Source organism: Bactrocera oleae, chromosome 2 (genome assembly GCF_042242935.1).
Source record: "Bactrocera oleae isolate idBacOlea1 chromosome 2, idBacOlea1, whole genome shotgun sequence".
In the NCBI taxonomy this organism is placed as follows: domain Eukaryota; kingdom Metazoa; phylum Arthropoda; class Insecta; order Diptera; family Tephritidae; genus Bactrocera; species Bactrocera oleae.
The window spans coordinates 19,692,842-19,715,251 of record NC_091536.1 but is presented as its reverse complement, the minus strand read 5'-3'; the positions used below and the strand labels follow the sequence as shown (position 1 = coordinate 19,715,251).

Sequence of the window (22,410 nt, the reverse complement as noted above, 5' to 3'; positions counted from 1 at the left end):
TGCAACACGATGCACTAGCCTGCTGCCTGCAAAGATGACTCACCTGCCACATGAGCACGAATGTGTTAATAAACAAACTCACCGCTCACACCTCGCTTTGCATGCGCAAGCCTTTCATTTTCGCGCAAAAAATGGTTGAGCGTTTGTGAAATTCCTGAAATTAACACGATGAGTAATAATGCACTTAATCGCAGGCTGGTGATCTCAACTCAGCGCATTTAATGGAATTACTATCTGCATTTTTATTGCCATCACCAAAAATGCCCATAAAAAAATTACAACATTTTGCGATATAACCAAATGCAGCAATGTTGCATTAATTGCATTCTTTCGTGGTGAACGTGCAGCCAGCAACAACAGCTGTGCCATACTTGTACAACCCCTTGCAGTGTGGCGCGCTAACCACTCGCCCAGCACCCACTCTTTGGTTCAACCCTCAGTGGCGCTCACGTGTTTTATAACAGACCAACACACACACAGACACACATCCTTATGCAGATAGTGTTCATCGCTGACAGCGCGCAGCCAACAGCCAGTCAGTCAAACCACAATGCTACGCTCTATTTTGGTTATCTTGTGCCAACTTGTTTTTGCATTTACGTTTTATTATTGTCATTTATTTTGTAGTTGCTTTGACGGCTCTGCTGCCGTGCGCACATGCTTTGTTTTTGCGTCATTGTGCTGTTATGCTCTCTTCACGAATATCGCTTGTCGCTCTCTTTCGCATTTTACGCTTTTACATAATATTTAACTGGTTACCGTTATGTGACTGGTGCGAAGCATACTTTAAGGCTTCATCAGTTATGCTGCATTCTTCAAAGATAAAGCTGAGCCTAAAAATTTGGGCGAACTGTTATTATTTGAAGAGTTCTGCTTTTATTCTTTGCGTGCACCGAAACCGAAGTTTATTTTTCGAAAATTTTCTATTTTCCAAAATTCATTTTAAAAACGCTTCACGAACAATGCATAATAAAATAAAGTAAATTTATGATTAAGTATTAAGGTATTTGAAATTTATGAAATATTGCAGTAATATGCTAATCAGCACTCTAGCCGAGTCGAATATGGTATACTGTTCTGAGGCTTATTTGTTTTGATTACTTACTAAAAACGTTTGTTTTAAGAATACAGCAGGAAAGACTGAATAGTTTGGAACCTGCCTTTTCGAAACTAATATTAATTGCAACATAAAGTGAATCCTTTATGTGTTTAAGAGTTTGCAGAAAACTTTCATAACTGAAAAATATCCTTCGGCACTTGATTTCAGTAAAAGAAATTTCTTTTAAATTTTCAACAGATCACCTGGAAGCGTCTGAATAAACTTTCCTTTCCCCAACAGGAAATAGGATAGCATGCTATATTTAAGAGTTTTGGGGTTAGGAATAAGAGGTTTCATAAGAATTGAAAATATCTGGCGCTCGTAAAATTAAAATTAAGTAATTAAAGTATTTATATAAGGCAGCTTATAGACAGTGGCTTGGAAATACACTGTAAGTGCTCTAACATCCCTTATGACTCCACTAAGTACTTTGGTTCATGGAATTGCGAGATACGTTTACTTATAAAGAGTTACTTATGAATATGTCGGCTAACACCAGGATTCTCAACAGATCTCGATCGAAAAGCTAGATATACTTAGATAAACCCCTAATTAAATAGTTTAGTTTTCGCTTATAACTTTTTAGGTGCCCGCCATACATAGCGTATACGTAACCTCTGAACACGTGCGTCTTTTCCCGGTCACGCATACGCCGCGTACAACGAAGGAAAATTATGAAAGCAAAGTCTTTTGCATATTTTGCTTTTCTGCCACTTCAGTAAAAACCAAAAATGTTATAACGGCAACGTGTAAATGCAGAAATTCGTGAAATGTTGAAATGTAAATGAACTCAAGTGTTTATTTTTACACATTTGACAAAGTGAAAGCTATGATATGAGAGCAAGAACATGCGCACGAGAGAGCAAGCGCGTAAAATTAAGATGTGGCCGACAAATGCAAAGAATCGTTTAGCATAGGATTAAGAAAGAGAGAGAGAGTGTGTGTGTGTGATAGGTAGAGAGAGCACAAGTCGTGGAGAGCATAACAAGCAAAAGCCTAGACATTTCACATGCTTCACCGAAGAGCTGTACATTATTTGTGAACGCTAATGTATGGCAGCTGTTCAAAGTCAGCACACAGCAGCTAGATAAAAGCTATTCGTGCAAAAATAAAAATCAAAATACAAAAGTATTTTTCAAAACAAAAAATTTGGAACAGTGAACGCGTTGAAAATTTATAAAATTTTCCGTGCTGTGTGACTAATGCGCCCAGTTGGGCTGAAATTTTTTGCCATTACGTTTAGTTAACGGTTAACTGTGAGTGAGCGTGTTTTCATAAGCGAAATGGAAATCTTACAATCGAACGAATTCTTATGAAATCTACAAAGTGCTCGTCAAAGACGTTGAAATTCGACAGAAGATTGCATAAATTGAATGCAGAAAGTTTGTGTTTTGATTTCCCAGCAGCGACAAATTTTGATTACCAAACACTAGTCTGCGCTCATCTAAAAGTGCGTACGTTAGTGTATGTGTGTGCGAACAAGGGCGCATGGTGGTGAGCCTGTGTTGCGTTGCAGTTAGTTTCCGGTGTTGCACTGTACCAGCAACGGTTGCAGTCGCAACAGTAACATCAGCAGCAGCAGTGTGGCACTGTAGTATTGAACGGCGTGTCTCGGAAATTTTTAACAACGCAAGTTTTACTGGCAACTCGGCTAACAAAACGCCGCAACGCAACGCAGCGTATTTAACACAACGAAACTCAAGACAAAATCAATAGTCGCAGTAGCTGCCAAGTGGCAACAGTGTTGGTGGCGAAATTATATGCCGTGTGTGTTTTTAACAGGCTTTTGCCTGCAGAGCATAAGAAAACTCGCGAAAATTCGGCAGTATTCGCACGAAAACGCTTTGCAAATTGTAAATGAAATGCAAATAAGCAAATTTGGTTTTGTGAAATATCTACTAAGTGCTACTACATGAGAAATAGTTAAGCAGTTTTTTAGATATATTAAAGAAAATATTGATTTAAGGGTGATGCAAATTAATGCATTAATTGTAAATAAAAAAAAAATTATAATAATAAGGAGAAGAAAATGAAGTGAAATAGTAAAAAGATTTAGAAAATTTGTGTAAAATATAAATTTACTGACAACAATTACAGAGAAGACTAAACTAAACCAAAAATTATTAGAAATATCTTAAAAGTGCGTCTATTAAAGAGAGTTAAAATAGAAAAAACAAGTTAAAATTTTAAAATATAAAATAGTAATTATTTTCAGCTATGACAGGTTCCAGCTAGAAAGTAATGAACAACATACTAAACACTTTTTATCTTCTAAAAATATTAATAAAAATTTTGTAGGCAATTTGACCAAGCTTACGCCTAGATTTTTATGCCACAATTGGAAAATTCCATGAAGAGCAGTATTTTGTGGATTTGCAGTGCTTATTTAAGTATGAATGCCGTCATGACTTTTTGCTTTGGTGATCCGATAGAGTTGGCTATAAAGCTCAATGCACTAGCATAGAACCTTTTAGCAAAATATACATAATAGCACTCATATGAAATAACAATGTCAGTGCTCATACTTTATTTAAATTCGAAGCGGTCACTAAAATTTTACGAATAAAAGTCAGTGCTGTCTGTTCTAGTCTGCAAAACTAGAAAAAGTTACGCTTAGCACTCGATAACACATTCTCAAATTTCGAATTGCTCTATCTGAAAATTTTCATGCACTACCAATCGGTTCATATTTAGAGCTACACATTCGTTGTAAGCAGCACGATTTGTTGATCATAGCGCTCTAGATGTATTTAGTGGAACTACCTATGTTATAATACAACTATGTTAAAGTCTAATTGATTATATAAAAACCATTGTATAGGAAAAGACAGTTTTTGATGGGTTAAAACTCGGCGCAATCCAAGTGTCATAAAACCGGCTGAACTCTAGTTTACTGATCCCAATATCAATCCATATATTCAAAATATTTTTTCGTTACATAATATTATAAACGTGCGCTGTGTTGTTGTCAGCAAAGTGGTCAACATTGCCAAAGCCACTGATAACTAATTTCCGATAACTTTCTTTTTAATTGCCTTGATAAAAATTTAGAAATAATTTTTCGGTACAAAAAGTTAAACAAAACTTAAAACAATAGTTCTATCATAATGTTTTAATAATATTTTATTTATTTCCATAGCTGTTTGAAGTGTTATTATGAAATAAAATTACTACAGAACTCAGAGAAAAATATATTTCAAATGCGGAGTTGTGTTCTCTACGCATAAAAGGTAGAAATGATGCAAAAACCATGTGAAAAATATTATAAAAAACCAACAAAAATTTACAAATTAATATAGTAAATATTAGATTAAAATAAAATTTAACTAATTTCTATGTTAATCACTGAAGCACAAAAAAAAAAAATCTGAACATTCTAACGTGAATGTAACGGGCAAAAAATATCTTAAAATAAAAAGTGCGATTCAAAAAACAACCCGAACGAACAATATAAAGTTATTTAAACTCAACACGTCTCCTACAGAGTTTACTCTTTTAATTGCCTTGTGGCTTAAGCAATTAACGCCTCCTGGAGTCAAGTGCATTACATTGGTTGCCGCAAATCCGTAAATAACTATACACACCGCGGCGCGTAAATTTCGCGCGTTGCAAATTATAAAAAATATAAACCGCAGTAAAAGCTTAAAGCCAACAAAAAACACAGACATTTTCATTGAGGCACTTACTGTTCTTCGCCGCTGCCGCCGCCAGTTGTGTGGCAGTCAACAAATTGTAACGGTGAGTAGCTGCCGTAGTTTTCATACTAGTTTATATTATACATTTTATTATATTATATATTATATAGAGGCAGGTTCCTTGTGTTAACCATTGCCGCTGATAAGTTTGTAAATATTATGCCATAAATTAGAATTTTAAATGAGTAGCTGCGAGTGGCATCGAGTGTCATAATCAAACACGCATCAAGCAAACACTTCGTTTATATCTGTTTATATATGTACATACATATATCTTACATATACTAACACTGCATTAAAATTTTATACTCATTTCCATATTACAGCCAAGTGTTTCAGCTTTTACACAGACAATAACTTTTAATTGTAATAAATTAAAATTAATTGATATATTATTTTTATGTCCAAATATCATATGATAACAATTAATTTTATGCGACTATAAAATTAAACCATATTTAAAATACCTATGTACAGGTTGGTTGAAAAGGGAGTAGTGCTCACCAAGAAATAGCATTATTCGCAGCCATCAATAAATATTTGCTGTTATGTTTAACATGAAAAAATGAAAGTAATCCAAATATTTGTATTAAATTCAAAACTTTTAAAATCGCAATAAGAATTCAAAGAACAGAAATGTGCGAAACCGTTAAAGCGCTAGATTTTCGTAGCTATAAAAAGCAAAATTTCACATATTTTGCCATCTTTCGAATCCAAGCAATTATGGATTGAATTTAAACTTTATTTCAACTGGCCTAAATGTCAACAAAGAGTTTAGAGATGAATCTTTTATTTTTTGAACCAGGCTCATATAAGACATTCGATGAGGAATTTCGACCAAGAGCAATGAAAAGACCTATAAAAATTGGTCACAAAAGTGCGTTGATTTTTGGGATGCAAAAGAAATTATCTGCAGAAAAGTAAAACAATCAACTCTGAATATTATTGCAGCCTTTTGATGCACCTGCTCACAAAGGTGTTTTAACAATGACAAAATTCAACGAATTAAAGTACGAATTGCTTGAGCATCCATCGTATTCACAAGATTTGGCTCCCAACGACTACTACTTCTTCAGAAACCTGAAACAATTCCTTCGTGAAAAGCGAATTTCGTCGAATGAAGAAGCTATTACTGTCGTAGACGGGTATTTTGCAGAGCTTCCGGAAAGTCATTATGGGGATGGCATAAAATTATGGAGGATCATTGGAATAAGAGTACTGAAGTTAAGAGAGATTAAATTAAATAAAAATGCAATATTAGCAAGGCGAAAATTATGTGATGTGTACAGAGAAGATGTGTTGACCGAACACCAATGCCATAACTGGTTTGTTCCGGCAATATCGATCTTGAGAATGCAGCACCTCCTGGAAGGCCTCTTGAAACCGATGTGGATAAAATAATGTCGTTGGTCGTCTCGACTCAAAACATTGCTTACACAATTATATATATAATAAAATTTTACTCAATAAAAATTTGTTTAAACCCAACTAAAAAAAGCGTGAACGAGCCAATATATAGAATAAAATGATCTTCTATAGTACTATTATAGTTACACAAATAACGAGAAGAAATACTCAATACATTTTTCGAAAAATAATTCAAAGATCAAAATATTATGTTTATATATTGAAGATACTCTTTGAAATCTTTTCCAATTTTCATGTGTTTTGAACAACTCACGATCCCTCATGAATAAAAAAAGTCACATATTGTGATAAAACTTGATATAAATGTTGGTTGACACCTTAGATTAATTTTGACCTCTGATACAATTTGCAGATTATGTGTGTCAACTTCTAGTTCCAGTTACATAGAACGGAATGGGGTCCTCATCTCATGCCTACACGCTAGTTTCCGCAAAAATCTACTTCTCTATTTCTCAAAATCCCAAGTTCACTTATTCGACAATCAACTTTTATAAAATTTCCGCAAAAAGGCTTCGCATGACTGACCTTCCGTTATAGGCTAATTTCAATCACCCAATCTTACTTATCAATTTTATTATATTATGTGCAAGGATGTTAATGTTCCTCGTGCCTTAATTAGCAGGGGCAGTAAGCAGCTTTTGCATACGTCAGTTCCAATGAACGCTTAGCAGCATAAGGACTTACATATACATACATACATTTACACATTGTTTCGATATCTCCAAGCAGAAAATCGCTCAACAAAAGACTTGCCAACACAACGAATCCTTTCACATAATTCAATGAAAAATATTAGAAGGTTGGACACAAATTTTGCGCACATACAAGCATCTACATACATACGTACATGTGGGTTATCAATGAACTGTTTGCATGTGTTTATTCTTGCGTGATTGCTATTATAGCCTTGAGGATGGTGGAATGGAATCGCATATTATCAATTTTTATTTTTATGAATGAAGGTGTACTGAATGGTAGAAAGAATTATGGTTATATACATATATTGTAATTGTATATGTATGTATGTATTTATCTGCATATTTCGCTTGGTGGCTTCAAAAATCAGTGGCTTAAAATTTGTATTGCGTTTGCTAAAAATTATATCATTTGAAATGTTAGTGTAATTTTATTTAGTGAAACCTGATTCATACATACACACATACTTATATGTAAGATAGGTATGCATACAAACCGAATAATTGTGTTATCGTATATATATATATACAGTAATGTGTGTATTTATATATTCATGCCTCAATCATATTGTGTGATACTATGAGCTATCGATTTGCATTGATTGAACAGGGAATTAAGGCTAGAAGGATAACGTTACTGAAAGTCCATATTAAGCAGCTCTTTGTCAGGCAGTCCGCAGAGAATAGTGCAGTGAGTGTGTGCAAAGGATTTGTATTAACTTGTTGCCTAACAGCACGCAATCATTGAAGTAGTAAAAAGTAACGAAATATTGTTACTAGCCCGTAACTAGTAACAAATTTATGACATTTTATACAGTTAATAAGCTACTATTGTGTACCTCTTTAACTTAAACAGCGGTGGAACGTACTGTTTGTGCAATTTTCATACAGTATTAGATCTCTAATGAGTTGAAGAACAACGTTGTTGCTGTGCGAATTTCTTCTGAAACTTGGAGACTTTGTTCCATACGTAAAGCCAACTTTTATACACTGTACTGGGTATATTTAGTTAGTCACGAAGTTTGTAACACCCAAAAGGAAACGTCGGAGACTCTATAAAGTATATATGGTATGTACACAAATTGTCAGGAATTGAGTAGTTCCTCAGTTTTTGAGATATGTATCTGACTACTGACCACTATAGGATATAGCTGTCATACAAACAGATCGATCAAAGCCAGTTTGGAAAACTTTTTTATTTCAGAAGGTATTATTATCTAAAGCAGTCCTACAATCTCCAAATAAATTGCTCAGATCGGAGCACTGTAGAATATAGCCATACAAACCCAAGTCCTTGTATGGAAATATTTTGTTTTCACAAAGTACCTTCACGAGATTCGGCTTTGTTTATTGTCCAAAATCTTCGATAACCAATTATTTTATCATTACTCTTTATTTTTGATCACAGTAGTTTCTCTGCTTTTCTTCTGATAGTCATAAAATCGATATCCTTGTAAGCTTTTGAGAACTGTTTACGAAAAGGGCAAAATAGAACATTGTAATCCATAGTCATAATTTTCCTGTTCTCAATAAAGAATACTTTATGGTAGAAGTCAACATATTTAGATACAATTAATATGTTAATGTTAGGGAAAAGGATGGCAAAGTGTCAAACACACCAACGCAGTGGTTTCGAAAAGGGGGTTTTAGCCCTTAGCATCGGGACTTCCTCACTTTATTGCCTAAGTTAATTTTGTTTCAATAAAATCATAAGACTACTAGTCGGGATATAATAATGTAAAACGATATGCTGGGTTATCATATAATATGTTATATTTAGTATGCCATTAGTTAGATTATAAAACTTCTCCTGTCAATCCAGAAGACAACGCATAGTTGCGCGAGACAATCTGACTTTCATCGAGGTTAATACAACTTGTGTCAATATTAGTATGTATTTGTTGTTTTTAGCGCATTCATGGTCCTTCTAAACACATCGCAATGCAACAGACATAATATTATTCAACTGTGGGTCTTAGTAACGGGAATGCCATGCTGACGTCATTTACTCAAACAACGCATTACAATGGCTAATATTGTTTGCGTATTTAGAATTTTTGCGTTCTTTTCGCTCGTTTATTGCGAGTGTGCGCGGCATGCATCATTGTCCGCATAACTTTTGTTATGTGAGTTATACGCATTTTCGCTTCGGAAAAGTTTACCAACTGTTGGCAAATGACATCAGCAAAATGATTTAGTTGCGGTTGCATAAAAAATGTGACGCCACTGCTTTTATTTCGTGCGTAATGTCTTACATTTTTAGCTAGACTTGAGGACTGCAGTGCGCTGTAATAAGGATAGTGATATATATATTTACCAAAAAAAAACAAAATCTTGTTCGATTACTGGTATCCTTATTTAATAATATTTGTGCATATGTATGTGGATTAACCGTCTTCCTAGTGGCTAATTGGGATTCCTTCTTAAGCTCTCACTTCCTAGTAAGCTCTCAACAACATACACACATACAAAACGACATCTTCAGTCGAATTCTTGCATTTCAAAAGGTATTGGCTTAAGCTTCCAAGAAAGTACTTTCTGGGAATGATTTCCTCTGTGACACCACATATTCTCAGCTTTTGCTTTTTGTAATTTTCATTTTGTCAGTGGTACACTGATCTGAAACTAATTAAACCGCAATGTCTGTGGTGAACACATTTCTATCGGCAATTTCACTTTAATTTCCGCTGTACATTTCTATGTTTCATCTGCTTGACATAGTTTAGCCGTTTCCGTTTCTACTTAACAAAATTCAATCGATGTTACAAAAACACATAGTAAAGCAACAAATAATCACATCAATTGAGTCGCATGTCTGAAGTACATTAGGTGCGTTGCCATGTCTTCTCCACATTGTTGGTGTGGCTAATGCCATTCTCTCTGCTACATATTGCTAAAGTTTTGGTATACTATAAGAGTTTCTCCAAATATATTCAGATTTTGTGATGTCTTATTGTACTTCAGTATTTATATCAATATTATGCAGATTTTACTATTTATTGTGGTTTTCATTTGCCCTTTTGAAATATTTTCTAAAGAGAAAGGAAAACGCTGAATGCGTGACTAACGTGACTTGATGAAAAGTTTTAAAAAATTATAAAAAAAATAGCTAATAATTAGAAAATGCTAAAACTGCGTGTTCCGATTCAATTTCTTATATAAAAAGACGGATAAAAAAATATACTTCAGACATTTAGATAACATCAAAGAAGTCAAAACAAAAGCCTCGACAAATATTTGCCAACATGTAAGCGTTCTTTCATTAGTGTTGTTTTATTTTGCTAACGCTTGCAGGGTGTATCATTAGGAGTTTTCGAAATTTGGCAAACCCATATTTTATCTCCGAACGAATCTTCCAAACTCAAATAATTTACTTTAAACATATTATCCATATTTATGCATATTTTCTCTTTTCTTTTTGGCTCTCGCCAACCCATGTATTTCTATTAGCATGTCACTTCTATCTAGTACTCTAAACACTAAATGAGTATACTTACATACATATGTAGTGAAATAAGTTCTGCCTCTGTTGCGTGTAATCGCCTTTCATGTTTTACCTGCATATTTATTGTTATGTCTTTTTGCGTATTTAATTACAGCCTGAACCTGCTGCAGTAACGCAATGCCTGGCGGTACGGGTGGTGGCAATGGCTACGAGGAGGTGGCCGCCGCCAGACGCGGTCGCTTTCATGTGACCTCAACGACAGCACAAGGACCACCAGAGACGACCTTCGGGCGATTTCGTCTAATGCCTACGTGTAAGTATGATTAAATGTATGTGTATATTTGTATGTAGTGCAAAGTAACTACTAGAGGACATAGTGGAAGAGCGAGATAAAATGTCGCTTTAGAAGCATTGTTAATTAAATGGATATTTCGCCCGGTGCGCAGTACTTAACTTTGAAAATGTAGTTTTTGAAGGTAATTAGACATTTTTAATTATATATAATATTTATTTTTTTAATTGCGACTGCTGCAACGCAAGGGTTCAGTTGTATTTCGATTAGGAACAGCCTTAAAAGTCATCAAAATTGAATTTTCCAGAAGTTTTTCTGAGAAAACTTTTAAATTTATTGATCCAAAAATTTATACACATATTATGCAATCTTTTAACTCTATTTTAAGACTCAGTACTAGTAAAAATATTTATTTGGAAAAGAGCTACAGCTGATCTCCGTGAGCTTCTCGCAAAAAAGACGTTTTGCGGTGACTACTATACTTCTGAACTGGATCATTAAATTAAAAAAACTAAACAGATTTCGTTAAAGTAATGTCAAATCTAGTAATTAATCGAAGGAATAAGCTAAATCAATTTTTTTGACAAAATGGCGGTTTCTCAAAAAAAATCGATTTTTCACCGAAGTTTCGGCCATAAATTGTTTATAAAAACAAAAATATATATCGGAGAGAAAAAATTTTCGATTAATTACTAAAAAATATTCCTAAAAAGCTCGTGATAAAATTTGAGACTAATCGGTTTAGCCATTTTCGAGTAATGTTGGTCACCGACTTTGAAAACACCATTCTAAGAAAACACGCTGCCGCTCCTTCCTTGTACTTCCAAGCGCTCTGAAACGCCTTTTCAAATTTGCATGTAACTTCGAAAATATTCACCGGTACGATATGAAATTTTCTGTGTGTATTATTAAATATATGTACATTAAGAAAAAAAAAAAACCGATTTTTGAAAATTCTAACTGTATGTAACCCCATTAGCTATATAAAAAGCCAGTAGAAGACCATAAAATCGGCTTTACTTCTGAACTGGAGCTTTATTAAGGAATCCTGTTTAACACTAACTCTAGAGCGCTGGAATTTATCCGTCTATTCTCAAAAGAGAGAAGAAACTTTTTGTAAGAGAAAATGCTTGAATTTCGTATAAGTTTTCTTTTAACTGTTGATCATATGGTTCTAAACGTAATCACTACTGTTCTTAATGGCTGTTTTAGGCTGAGATACCTTTCTATCACTTAACTCTTACCATACAAAATTCAAATTTATAACACAGTTTCAAATTTTAAGCAATTAAAATTTACTCTCTATTTCTCTGCAGCTAATTATGGTGCAATTTCGCCTATTTTGCATCGTGGTCGCTTCGCTGTTATCCCCGAGGAACCGCAAGGTTCACCGGCGCAGGGCACACCCCCTGCGGGAGGTGCGATGCGCTCACCCTCTCCGGAATGGGATTTTGATATTGAACAGGTAAGTCGTGTGCATATTTATATACAAGAATGTTTACAAAATTATTTGTGAGTATGCTTATGTGCATGTTGTTATGTATAAGTCTCTTTAGAAGTAGCAATAACGAGCAACTGTTCTCAGCAAACTTAGCGCTCAGTCCTCCTTTCATTCGTATTTTACGGCAAAATTTACGATTGCTTATTTTTGTGTAAATTCTCAAATATCTCTTTAAATTTGCACAAGGAAGGAAGGGCTAAGTTGGGGTAATGTAAAATATTGCGTATATGAGGAAAAAGTAAACAAGAGAATCAGAATTCATTTTCTTAAGATTATGAACTTTTGAACGAAGGTCTAGAAACTAGACTAACTTCATCCATTTCGGCGATCTAACCCTAAATTTCATTCATATTCAACGCTAAACCAAATTTGGCTTGTCTGTATTAATTTTTGACATTACTCAAGTATACCCGATAAATTGTTTCCAAACAATTTTATGAAGATAACTCACTGTTAAATTCAGCATTAAGGTTGCTAAAATAATGAAAATCATTATGGGTATGTAGTATATGAGAGTTGAGTAATTCGTTGACCGATTTTTTACATTTTCAGCATTGAGCTATTATGTAGCCGATATTATACGTTCACTAATTTTGAAAATATACCCTACATATTGACCGTTATATACGGCATAAAGCCAACCGGATGTTCGAAAATGTTTATGTAGTGTATATGGGTGCTAGAGCATACCTCTGCCCTTAATGGCTACTTTAGAACTTATATTAGGTATATTGATTTCAACCGAACTTCTCCACTATATTTTATACAAATTTATTTAAAATACTTAGGGAGCTTGTAAACATGCCCTTAGTCTGTTGGAACTCGCTGTTACAGATCGCTCTGTGAAATAAATGAAAACAAAGCACAAAGCAGCGAGTATATTTCCAAAGAAAATGTAAACAACGGAAAACAAGAAAACAGCTGATTGTCGACCAACAGCATGAAGTAACAAAAGCGACGCAAAAATAATAATAAACACAACAAAGCCCGTGCTGTCTCATGCTCATGGAAATAATACAACGTCTATATGTGCATATGTAATCATTTTGAGTGAATAAATAGTCAAAGCGACGTATACAAACAAAAGCCAGACGTTCTGAGGCACTGTTTACAAAGGTATTGGAGTGGGTTGATAAGGGGGTGAATTGTGGAGAACGAGTCTCAATGGCTGGCGAGCAAACCAGCTGAGTGGCTGCGCTGTCAAAACGTGCGCAGGCTGGCGAATGGAAATATGCTTTGACAAATGGAAACTGGAACTGAAACTGGAACAATGTTGGTGTAGCGAAAACGCATGGGAAACGAAAGTATTGAATTGAAACGAATTAGCAAACGCTGGATAATATTTTAGTAGCAGGCTAGTAAAACGCTAAATAGAAACAAAATGAAATAAACGACACTCATTGACGTTGTAACAACAAAAAGTACAGAAGGTAAAATAAGTCAGCTATTAACTAGAGATAAACGCCAAATAGCTTCATCTAAATTGGTGCGTGCTAACGAAAACGAGTGAATTCCAAATGAATTCGCTACTGTTCTCGAGCAGCTGAAGACCTGTATCATCATGGCAATTGGTGTATCAGAACAATATCAAGAAGTGGAACTCCGGTAATTGTGGATAAGTGTTGCCATCAAACACAAGGCAAAAGAAATGAAAACGGCTTGGAATCGGGCAATTGTATGGAAGTATACGACTTTAGTACTTAGCAAACTAGCGAAGTGTGTAAACGTATATTAACATATTCGGTGTATATTTCGTTTAATTATTTTTGGCTGGTCGGCCCGATACATAACGGCGGAAACGGATCCTATAAATAAACAAGCGAATTGCAGCGAACATTAAAATTGTTTTAAACAATATATATATATTGGTAAAAACAAATTAATTAATACACGGTGTGAGTTCAAGCGTACATTACGCCAACGATCGTGTGCTTGTTCGTATGCTTTTCTGCGCCAACAGTTTTCCTCATCGTTAGTAAGTTTCGCTAACTTCGCAAGTGTTTCACGTTCTTCTGCGATATATTGGATGTAATACATTATTTAATGTTTGCCGTCTGTATGAAATAAAAATATAAGTGTAATTGAATATCTTCTAATTCATTGTGAAGTGTTCTTAACGAACGTTTGATCAATTTCCAAGCGTGTGCGAAAGCAAAAGTGAAGCATAACGAAGTATGTAAAATAAATTGTATGAGAAATTAGAGAAAGAGCACCACTAAAATATGTAAAACTCGATATAAAAGTACTTAATGCACGAGTGCATGTATGCCAATGGAAGTTGGAGCAGGAGAGAGCGGCAAAAATCTAAATAAAATTATACAAACTATTGAAAAAAATCAACTTAAACTGTATACGAAATAACAGCCGGCATAGTTTTGCGGTTTAAATGAGTTTAAATCATAAAAAATATTTGTAATATCAGCAGCGAGTGATGAGTTTATTTCTTTGCATTTGAATGAAAGCACTTCAAATTATATATAAATATAATAACTTTTGATTTACCATTAAACTAAAAGTGGTTGAGACTTAGTCGCTTGTCTGAGTAAATTAGGTGAAAGGGACAATTTGATAATGAAATAATAAGAGAGTAGGCATTCGTTAACAATGCCAATAGTTATATTATATTATTTCAGTGTTCATTGTGCTAACCTCAACTTGCTATATTCGCTTAGAAAAAGTTTTTCTAATTCCTTCGACTTTTTCCGAAGTTATTCGGCTTACAATTTTGCCTTACGTATGTATATATCTATGTATATAACGAACAAAACATGTGTATGGTACACAAAACACATATAAAAGAGACTAAAGTTAATATTTTTGTAATTGAATAAAATTCCAAAAAAAAAAAAACATATATAATAATAATAAACTTTTAACAATATTTGCAAGAAAATAAAAACAAAAAGTTTTGAGTTCAAAATTCAAAAATTAAATTATATAAAATTAGAAAATTTTAAAATCTAGTTGTTAAAATAAATAATATAAAATTAATTAATATAAAGATAATACAATATTATGCATAGTACATATCTGAATAAATTAAGTCTGAAATTTGATTCACACTCCGCAAATAAAATTTACTTGGTATAAATATTTTCTCAACTGTTTCCCAAAATAGTGATGCGGTGAAAGTCCTTAGCAGGTTGTAAATCCAACTCCGTTCCGTTGGTGTAGATACCACTTTCTGATTATGTTATAAAAAACTTTAAATATCTGTTATATTCATCGAATAAATATTAATTTAACTGAATTGTGAAACTGGTTAAATGTATGAAAAAAAGTAAATGCGTTTTTATAGGCTTTGTATACACATATTTTATTCCTGAGATTTTGAACGTTTATAAGTGAAGTCAATAAAATAATAATCAAACCTGGTTACTGGAAAATAAGTACAAAACATGTAAAAATAAAGAAAATTTGTTCAAATTGAACATGAAAAAAAGCAATTACAATAATTAATTAGGTTTTAGAAAAAAATATTAAAGCTTAAAAACCAGGCTAGCCAGTTTTAAAACTCGATATATTTTTCTTGTCCTGCTAGTAAATATTAAACATCACAATAAAATAAAATATATGTATATACACATGTACATATGTAAATACATAGATTATATTTACATAATATAAATCTAAGTTTCATAGCGAGTTTTGTGGTAAATAACTGGTAAATTTATTATTTCCTCTGTAAAATTATTTATTTATATAGTAATATATTGTATGAAAAATATAAATATTTTAAAACTCCTCAATACTAAAAATAAACTTTAAAATAATAAAAATATAACTATTAAACGTCGCAAAACAACCAGTTTAGCGAGCACTTGAAAAATCAAAAAAAAAAAAAATTACAACAGAAATCGAAGCCATTAACAGCAAACAGCTGTGTCAGTGGTGGCTCGACGTCATCACCCCACCGTCCAAGCGGCCTACATAACAATCAGCTCAGCCGTCTAACGAACGAATGCTGTATTAATAGGCTCATTTGAAAAAATTGGACGAACACACAAAGCGAAATAAACAAATAAAATAAGTGCGTGAATTAAAAAACAAATTTTTTTATGTGTGTATGCAAAATAAAATAATTGTTCAATAGAAAAAATCAAAACAAATTAACTAAAATGGAGGCATAAAGTATGATACATATAATATATGTATGTATGAGTGCATTTTGTATATATTAGTGAATGTTGTAACAATATAAACAAAAGTTAAAAATATGAACCTCTTTGGTTAAACAAAAGAAAGGAAATGCAGCATTGTGACAACGGCAGGAGTTACGAAGTGGTGAAATTATCACAAAATATATAAAAAGTATACATACTAAATACATACATACATATGCATAATAAATCGAAATATTGCACAAACGTGCATGGAATTTGTGTCGCACGGCGCATTATTATCTGAGAGAGCAAATAAAACAATTATAAAAGTAGAGTGAAATGAAACAAAGTCAAATGAAATTTGAAATGAAACGAAATATCGTGTTCCCTGACTTCCCAGATCATTACGACGACGTCACTATCGGCTAGTCATTGTTCATATACATACATATGCACCTATATATAAACATACATACATATGTATGGTATGCATATGGAACTCACTCACCTTTGTTTTGCTCTTTGTGTGTTCTTGTGTATTATTTTGTTGCGTTGTTTTTAGCATAATTTTGTTTTTCTTTTCTTTCCGTTTATTCTATTCATTATTGCGTGTGCTGCGCAAAGCCTTTTACAAATTTTCCACGCAAGCGTCATGCTCTGCGTAGCTATACGTACACATGCTTTCTCTCTCGTTCACTAGCGCTTTGTTTACATGATATTTGTGCGCTACCCGGTCGCGCACTGTTGCTGATAAGATATAATAACCTCCTTAGTATGTTGGAAATATAATATTATATTTTGCTAAGCTGATTTGTGAAATTTATATGTGTGATTTTTGCCCTACTCCACATCGGCCACCAAGTTCCATTGGCAACACTGATAAATAAGTCAGATTGTAGTGCAAAAATTGTTCACTCTATATTTTGTAAAAATTTAAAATTCCATTTTGCAGTTAATTTATAAAAGTACGAATATCGATAAAAAAAAGCGATACATGTTTGGAATTAATACGAAAATATACGAAGCTGGAAAATAATTGCAAAAAAAAAAAAGCAAACAGCGCATATTTTGTTTCAGTGTAACCCTAGGTGTGAATTGTGTGTAAAATAATACCACGTTCGACGTGCAAAACCGTAGCAAAATAAAATAAAAAGGTTTAAAGTAAGTGAAAAAAACTGCTGTTAACTAATCGTCATTGTGAAAGCGAAGTGCCAGCTAGCTTGTTGAAAAGCAAGTGCAGAAAACAGAAAATAACAATTATTGTACAGAATAAAAAAAAATAAAATAATTGCAAATGTTTGAAAGTTGCTTGAAAAAAATATTATAAAAAAATTATAAACAAGTTTGAACTTGTGTTTAAAAGAAAAATTGTTAAAAAGTTTGTGAAGTCAAAAAAATAAATGTATATACTACCGCTACATATATTGAAAGCATAAAAACTAAGCAATCACTGCTTGGTTTTCAAACGCGAGCAACGAAAAAATCCAAATTTCCACAGTATCCCTGTAGTGAAATGCCTGAAAAATGTGCCACTCGGGGTAAAATCATTTTCGCAGTTTATTGACACGCCCCACAATTTTCCGCGCTACATTTTCCTCAGTGTTTGTGCGTGTGTGCGTTAACGTCTGAAAGCTACATACATATATATTTTCGATTTCTTTGTTATTGTGTTGCATTGTGCATTTTATATACAAACGTACGTACCTACATACATACTTGTACATAAATATCAATTTATTTTCGTCTACAATTGTTTTTGTGCTTCGTATTGCCGTCTTACCACATCAACGATTGATTGCTTTCAATATCGGAACAAATACACCCTTTATTTTATGCACACATACATAAATACACAAAAATAGGTGCGTATGCAAGAGGAATTCTTTTTTTATACACACATTTTTTATTTATCAAATTTTTTATTATTTATCTAACGCAAAATGTGCTACTCTTCGATTCTGTTGATATGACTTGTTGTTAATTTGTTTCAAGTTGAAATTACTTATCTTATCACAAAAATACTTTGATATTTATCTAAAATTACTGTGCGGAGAAAAAGTGAATGCGTGGATATTGCATTTTGATTTTGGTTAGTTAAAATTGTCAGCTACCTAATGTGGTGATTTTAATAATATAAATATTTTTCGAGTTCCTAGAGTTTGCTGCGTTAACAAACAGTTTACAGGGTGATTAAAAATAATCAATCATCACGCTTTGATTGTGTGTCTGCACAAATCAATACAAGGAAGCGCTTTTTAAATGGTGTAAAAAATAACTTTTTTTCCACTATTTGATATAATGGGTACAACAAAAAACTTCTCTAATACCCAATTTCAGGGAGCATCTCTTAATATCATCAAATCGTTTTCAGGCATGAATTTACGTTCAAAAAAATAAACGAATATACAGACTAATATGGTTACGTTAAGTTAGATCATTCTCCGTAAAAGCTTTAATTTTTTTTACTTACAAGTAAATAATGATTTCAACTTTAATATAGGAAAATTTCGTAAGGTACTCATTTCGAAGGCTGATGTATACCATAAGTGCTGTCGTTGCACAATTTAATAGTTTGTAAATATTTTTTGTAAGTATTTTAAAGGCTGAAACCACAATTAGTGTGAGCTTTTCAAGGCACGTAGGCAGTTGAATTGAGTCAGCGTTAAGCTAATAATTTATCTATATAATTTGAAACACAGTTTTTGCATTTTTTGCCAAGTTACGGATTTGTTTTATATATTATATTTATAAAGCTAATACAAGTATAATAGCTGCACAAGGCTACAAATATAATCCAACTTCTTTCTAAATGATTTTCATATATAAATAAATACATACATATGTAAGTATGTATAAAACGCAACGATAATAATTCATAATAATTTTTTCTCAGATTTCGAATTGAAATAAGTTTGCATAGCCTATAACAGCACTCCATTTCCGAATTGGAAATCTGTTGTTTTTGCAACTCAACTTTAAATATTATTGAGGAATTTTAATTATATGTATGTTACGAATAATTAATCTTTTTATGACTTTCTATAAATTTTATATACATATGTACATATGTATGTAAGTGTCACTAGCGGGATTCCCAGCTGCCATTTGAAATTTCACCTTTCTTCATACAGATGTAAAATTTGTATGATGAAGCAAATGTATGCAAGGGGATTTTTGTGCTGCATTGTATTATGGGCAGAGTGGTCTTAAGATAAAGAATTATTTTGAAACTGACTACACATATGTGCATATGTACATACATATTTACTTAATATAGTTCTTTACTATTCCACCAACTTAGTGAAAATGTAGTGTAAATGACTTAATAAATCAATATTTCTAGCATATTCGATTTTTAATTCTTTTCATTATATACATAAGCATTTATATTTATATAATATGTGGTTACGTATGTGCAAATGTAGCATAAAATATGAAGTCAGTTTGTCTGCAACGAGCAAATTTATTTCAAAATTGTACAAACTTTTTTTAAACTAACAAACATGTGACTTCATATGGATGTGTTATGTGCATTTCCAGCCTTGTCTAATGTATTTGTATTACAAAAGCAAAGAGCAATACACATATATGTATGTATATGCAAAATCATTGAAAGTATTATTAAATAAAAGCATATGTAAATTAGTTATTCAAATGTTTACTTCACTCTCAAGCAATCTCAAAGTTCTATATTGAGATATGAAAGCGCCAGAAAACAAATACAGCTGAATTGCTAAACTTTATGCTACACATGTACTTTTGTGGTACATAGAAGATATCTCGTTAAATAAAAACGTTTTTCATACAAGGACTCTTACTACTCGTAACCCAATAAATCGCTTAATGATGAAAAGAAAAATACAAAAACCGTTGTAAATATATTTTGCAGGCATTGAAAGCGCCCAAATCAGTTGTTTGATATCACCTAGTGTCTCTGAGTGCCGGTCGTATATGTCAATTCAAAAGATTTTTCTTCTTTAAGATCAGTTTTAACATAAAAATGCAGAAGACTTGCTCTCATGTGATTCTGTCTTCAACTCAATGCAGTCATTTCTAGAATATCGCTCGTTATATATGTATGTATTTAAAAATATACGTTTTACTTCTTCAAAACGCACGTCGGCGCAACGTCAACAGTTAATTAACGCTCGATAGTGCACAACAACCTCTTGATTTTACTCGTGTATTATTGTTTTATTTTCCAATTATAGTTATTGTTTTCGAATAATTTACACTAATTGATGCTTATCAAATACAAAGCGGGCGGAAATATTTTTCGTTTTACACTGACGTTTGCTGGCTTAATTGGTATTTCCGTAATTTAATTGATAAAATATATTGTAAAAATGCTCATATTTTCATTAAGTAGAAATAGTTCGGAAAATAAAAAACTTAGAACACAAATAAATTGTTAAACTGAAATGTAGAAGGTGAGGCGAGAGCGTAATTGCATTATTTTAAATCGAGCGTAAGACTGTTTAGGGTGGCCTGCTAAACAGTAGGGTGGACATTTTTTTTGTTTCCTTAGCCTGGTAAAATCTGTAAATGATGAAAAAAGAAAATTTTTGGAAAAAAAAAATTTTTTTTTACCATTTCTTTTAAAGTAAATTTTAGAGTAAAAATTTTTATTTCGTAAAAAAATTTTGATAAGTGTTCTAGAAGCCGTGGAGAGTCCTCTTTCTGTCCGATTAAAAGTTATCAACTTAAAAAAATGTTGTGGTCATTATTGGAGTTTTAAAACAAAAGTCTTAGCGACAACATGCTTTCCTTAAACGTTAAACTAAATTTTGAGTCAAAACCCGTCACATTCGGTAATTTTTATATAAAGGTAAAGAGTTCAAGCCAAAAATAATTTTTTCTAGTCCAAAAAATATTTTAACTCGAAATTTACTTTAAAACTGAGTGGGACTGAACCTCTGATGTTAAAAATTTTTTGGTTTTTCCAAAAATTTTTTTTTTTTAATCTACAGATTTTGCCCTCAGGTTAAGCAAAAAAAATTATTTCTTTTTTCGCTCCACCCTACTGTTTAGCAGGCCGCGTTATATATGCGTTCATATAAAAACTTGTTCAATTTTTTAACAGTTAAACGTACTGTTATTATAACTATAACTCATAAATAATTAATATTTGTATTTGATCGTTTATATTCACATATTGTTTAGATGAAGTTGAGCAATTTTCTCATTTAAGTAATCTTTAATTGCTTCCCTATTAGTATTTTTCCAGTATACATTATAAAAAACATTTTAGGAAGATACGGGCTTTATCAATCGTCTTATGCCGAAACAAATTTTGAATTTAAAATTAGAAAAAAGTTATAGTGAATTCTATCAACTAAGCAAGGGATGATTTTTAACAGCTGGTAACGTTAAACTTTACCCTACCCTAAACATTAACTCAAATTTCTTCAAGAGAGTTGGTGAGTGCCACTGTTATCGCTTTTACTCTATCTAAATGACTGTCGAACAAATTTCCTTCGTTTTTTTAATGATAGCATCGTTAACAAATTTATGTTTATTGCTGATGATGTCTCAGTTTTTGATATCAGAATGCCTTTGCTGATTTTATACACACGATAAATCCTTTAAGACCTCAAAACTTGAGCTCATTCAATAAATTTTCTATGATGCTTCATTTCAAATATTGAACATTCAATAAGTATATAGTATCTAGCATATTATAGTATTTTTAACAAAATTTCAAGCAAATATTCGAATCACTTTCGGCTGTCAATACTTGTTCAAATCGCATATATACTTCATAGTACACTGTTTGTACCATAATAAGTGTGTTTTTATTTTTTATAAATTTTCATACGCCACTACCCACTTATTCACAATAAAAATATTTCAAAAAAATATGCAAATGATTCTCTAACCCATTGTGTCCACTTTTTGGCAACCAAAAAAAGTTTGCTTCTACTAAAAATAGTTGCGCGAGCGTAAATTCGTAAAAATCACTTAAATTTGTCATATTTGTATGATAAATGATTCTACAAGCGTCATGCATGGTTTTTAATCTTTTATGACCAATTTTGTTTTTTTGCTCTTTGTTATCCTAATAATATGCGCAGACATAAATATGCGAAATTGCAAAAACAAAAAAATGTATATATATGGAGATTAAAATGTCATATGGAGTCCATATAAAT

The 22,410-nt window shown here is 32.5% G+C and overlaps 1 protein-coding gene across 2 annotated transcripts in view; it reads left to right on the top strand.

Moving 5' to 3' along the window:
* SNF4Agamma (SNF4/AMP-activated protein kinase gamma subunit) overlaps positions 1–22,410 on the top strand; it is a 172,485-nt gene that overhangs the window by 4,385 nt on the left and 145,690 nt on the right. The window contains exons 2-4 of one of the 2 annotated variants that reach the window (XM_036377791.2): positions 4,239–4,837; positions 10,517–10,675; positions 11,971–12,119. In XM_036377791.2, the coding sequence (XP_036233684.2) occupies positions 10,540–10,675; positions 11,971–12,119 (285 nt within the window). In that variant the 5' untranslated portion in view covers positions 4,239–4,837; positions 10,517–10,539. Of the gene's footprint in view, positions 1–4,238; positions 4,838–10,516; positions 10,676–11,970; positions 12,120–17,210; positions 18,121–22,410 lie in introns of those variants that run through there. The other variant, XM_070110779.1, reaches the window with a different exon arrangement.